The 2504-nt window shown below is 35.3% G+C and overlaps 1 protein-coding gene across 1 annotated transcript in view; it reads right to left on the minus strand.

Moving 5' to 3' along the window:
* The window catches only part of LOC106868399 (peroxisome proliferator-activated receptor gamma), a 519155-nt gene that overhangs the window by 40807 nt on the left and 475844 nt on the right, over positions 1-2504 (minus strand). Inside the window, exon 5 of the mRNA XM_052972247.1 lies at positions 249-362. Coding sequence (XP_052828207.1) covers positions 249-362 — 114 coding nt within the window. The remainder of the gene's footprint in view (positions 1-248; positions 363-2504) is intronic.

The raw sequence follows: 2504 nt of genomic DNA on the forward strand, positions 1-2504 counted from the left end.
ATATATATATATATATATATATATATATATATATACTGACAGTCTAGCAGGGATCCTTACACACACGCACACATGTATATATGCGTATATACCATGATCGTTCTTATTTTGAAGTGGTTTTTACAGTTTTCCGTTCACTAAAATTAACTGGAATATATGCCAAGGTAAATACCTGAAATACCGATTTTTATCTCTACAGCTAACAATGAGTAACTTTTTTATAAAGCGAAATAAAACATAATGTTTACCTTACAACCTTCACACGAATGTACACCATAATGAAATCCAGACGCCTGGTCCCCACATATTCGACACCTGACGTCTAATTCTTGTGTGTAAAGTTGCTTGCATCCTGGTAAAATCTGAAATACGAGAAATAATTGTAAGATTTTAGATTCCAAAATAGCAGCAATGCCTTTAATAATAGTTTCTAAATTTGGCACAAGGCCATCGATTTCAGGAAGGGGGTTAAGCCGATTAAATTCACCCCAGTGCTCAACTGGTATTTATTTTATCGACACAGAAAGGATGAAAGGCAAATCGTTCGCAGTGGAAAGGATTCCTTTAACAATCATTTCTAATACAGGCACAAGGCCTGAAATTTTTGGAGAGGGGGATAATCGATCCCATAGACCCCAGTACTTGACTGATAATGAACTTATCAACTCCGAAAGGATGAAAGGCAAAGTCGACCTCAGCAGTATTTGAACTCGGAACCTAAAAAAGGACGAGTGCCGCTAAGCATTCTGCCCGGCGTGCTAACGTTTCTGCCAGCTCACCGTCTGAAATTCCTTTAATAATAACTGCAAATATATTTAACAAAAATATGTCGGGACAATACACAGCGGGATAAGTTAAACATGCAAATCACACATACACACACATGCGCGCGCGTAAACAAGACACAGACACACACACACATACACAGATATATATATATATACGACGGACTTCTTTCCGTCTAACTAATCCACTCACAAAGATTTGGTCAGCCCGAAGATATAGAAAAAGACACGCACTCAAGGTACAATGGACTGGGACTGAACCCAGTATCATGTAGTTGGAGAGCAAGCGTCTTACTACACAAGCACACCTTCACGTCTATGTATGCGTATGTAAATTTCCATATTTATATTAACACACACACACACACACATACACACACACACACACACACACACATATATATATATATATGTTTCTGTGTGTGCATATGTATATACACGTTCATTTGTGTATGTATGTGTTTGCAGGTGTGCGTGTGTGTGTGTGTGTATCTGCGTGCGTGGTCAAACTGACTCCCTCTATCGAATTCCACTTACTAGAGTGCATTAGAAGACACTTGTGCCGTTTGGTTGAATCAAGTCACCAATCACGATGTTGCCACCGGAATCTCTTACCACAAAAACCTGCCTGGGCTTATTGGTGTATATCTTGTCAATGCATTTGAATAAGATGCATTTTCTTCACACTCCTCAAACTACCCTTTGCGTCATATCTCTATTCAGAACAAAAACATTGCACTAACATTACATAAATTGATTATGAGGATAACAGAAAAAAATATCTTTGAAATATATAAAAAGCCTCATAGGCTATTCGGTCTTTCTAACCTTCTTTGGACGCTTTATATTTACGGCTGACATTAAATGCAAGTGAGTGTAATAGTGTCTTTATAGAAGATATTTTAGGTGAGAAAATAACAGAAAAATTGCAACACTAACAAAAGAAAACGAAAATAAATCTCCCAGCAAGTAATTTCAAATGCTAGAAATAATAGCTGAATCTTAATTAAATTATATTTTTACGGTCTCAAGATTGACAGACAAAATTTGATAATGCAGGCTAGACACACTGTCTGAAGAATAGAAAGCTTTTGAACATAAGTCTCCTCGATCTTGGTTGAATTGAGGCCAAACAACAACGACGGCGACGACAACGAATTGTGTTAGTACGGAGTCCACTCATTGCGCCACTGTATTTGCATGAAACCAAAATAGAACAATGAATTAAGCGTTTTATTTGTAAACCAAGTGATAAATAAAAAGCGTTCGATTTTAATGACCTACTCACATCAGTACGGCTTTAGTCCAATTATAACACAAATGTCTCTATAGATAATAGATAATTTATTGCAAATTAAACGAACAAATTTAGCAAAATACCTCATAATTGGGGAAATAAGACTGTGAAAATGCAAGTACATGAAGAAGAAAAAGAGGAAATGATTTGATGAATACCAGTCTTGTAATGTCAAATAATTAGTGAAGATAATTGAAGGTCATTGAACGTTGACAAATTGTTCTATTTCGTTGGATTAGCAATTTTGTGAGATAAATTGTAAAAGACGAATACAAAGGAAGAAATAGTTGAAATAAAAGTTAGATGATTCACCTGTGAAAAAAGATGTCAGATATTGAACTCTGCAATGTATGTATGTATATCTATGTATGTATACAAGCAATTATATATGCATCTATTTATATATATATATATATATATAT

The sequence above is a fragment of the Octopus bimaculoides genome, chromosome 1 (assembly GCF_001194135.2).
Source record: "Octopus bimaculoides isolate UCB-OBI-ISO-001 chromosome 1, ASM119413v2, whole genome shotgun sequence".
NCBI lineage: Eukaryota > Metazoa > Mollusca > Cephalopoda > Octopoda > Octopodidae > Octopus > Octopus bimaculoides.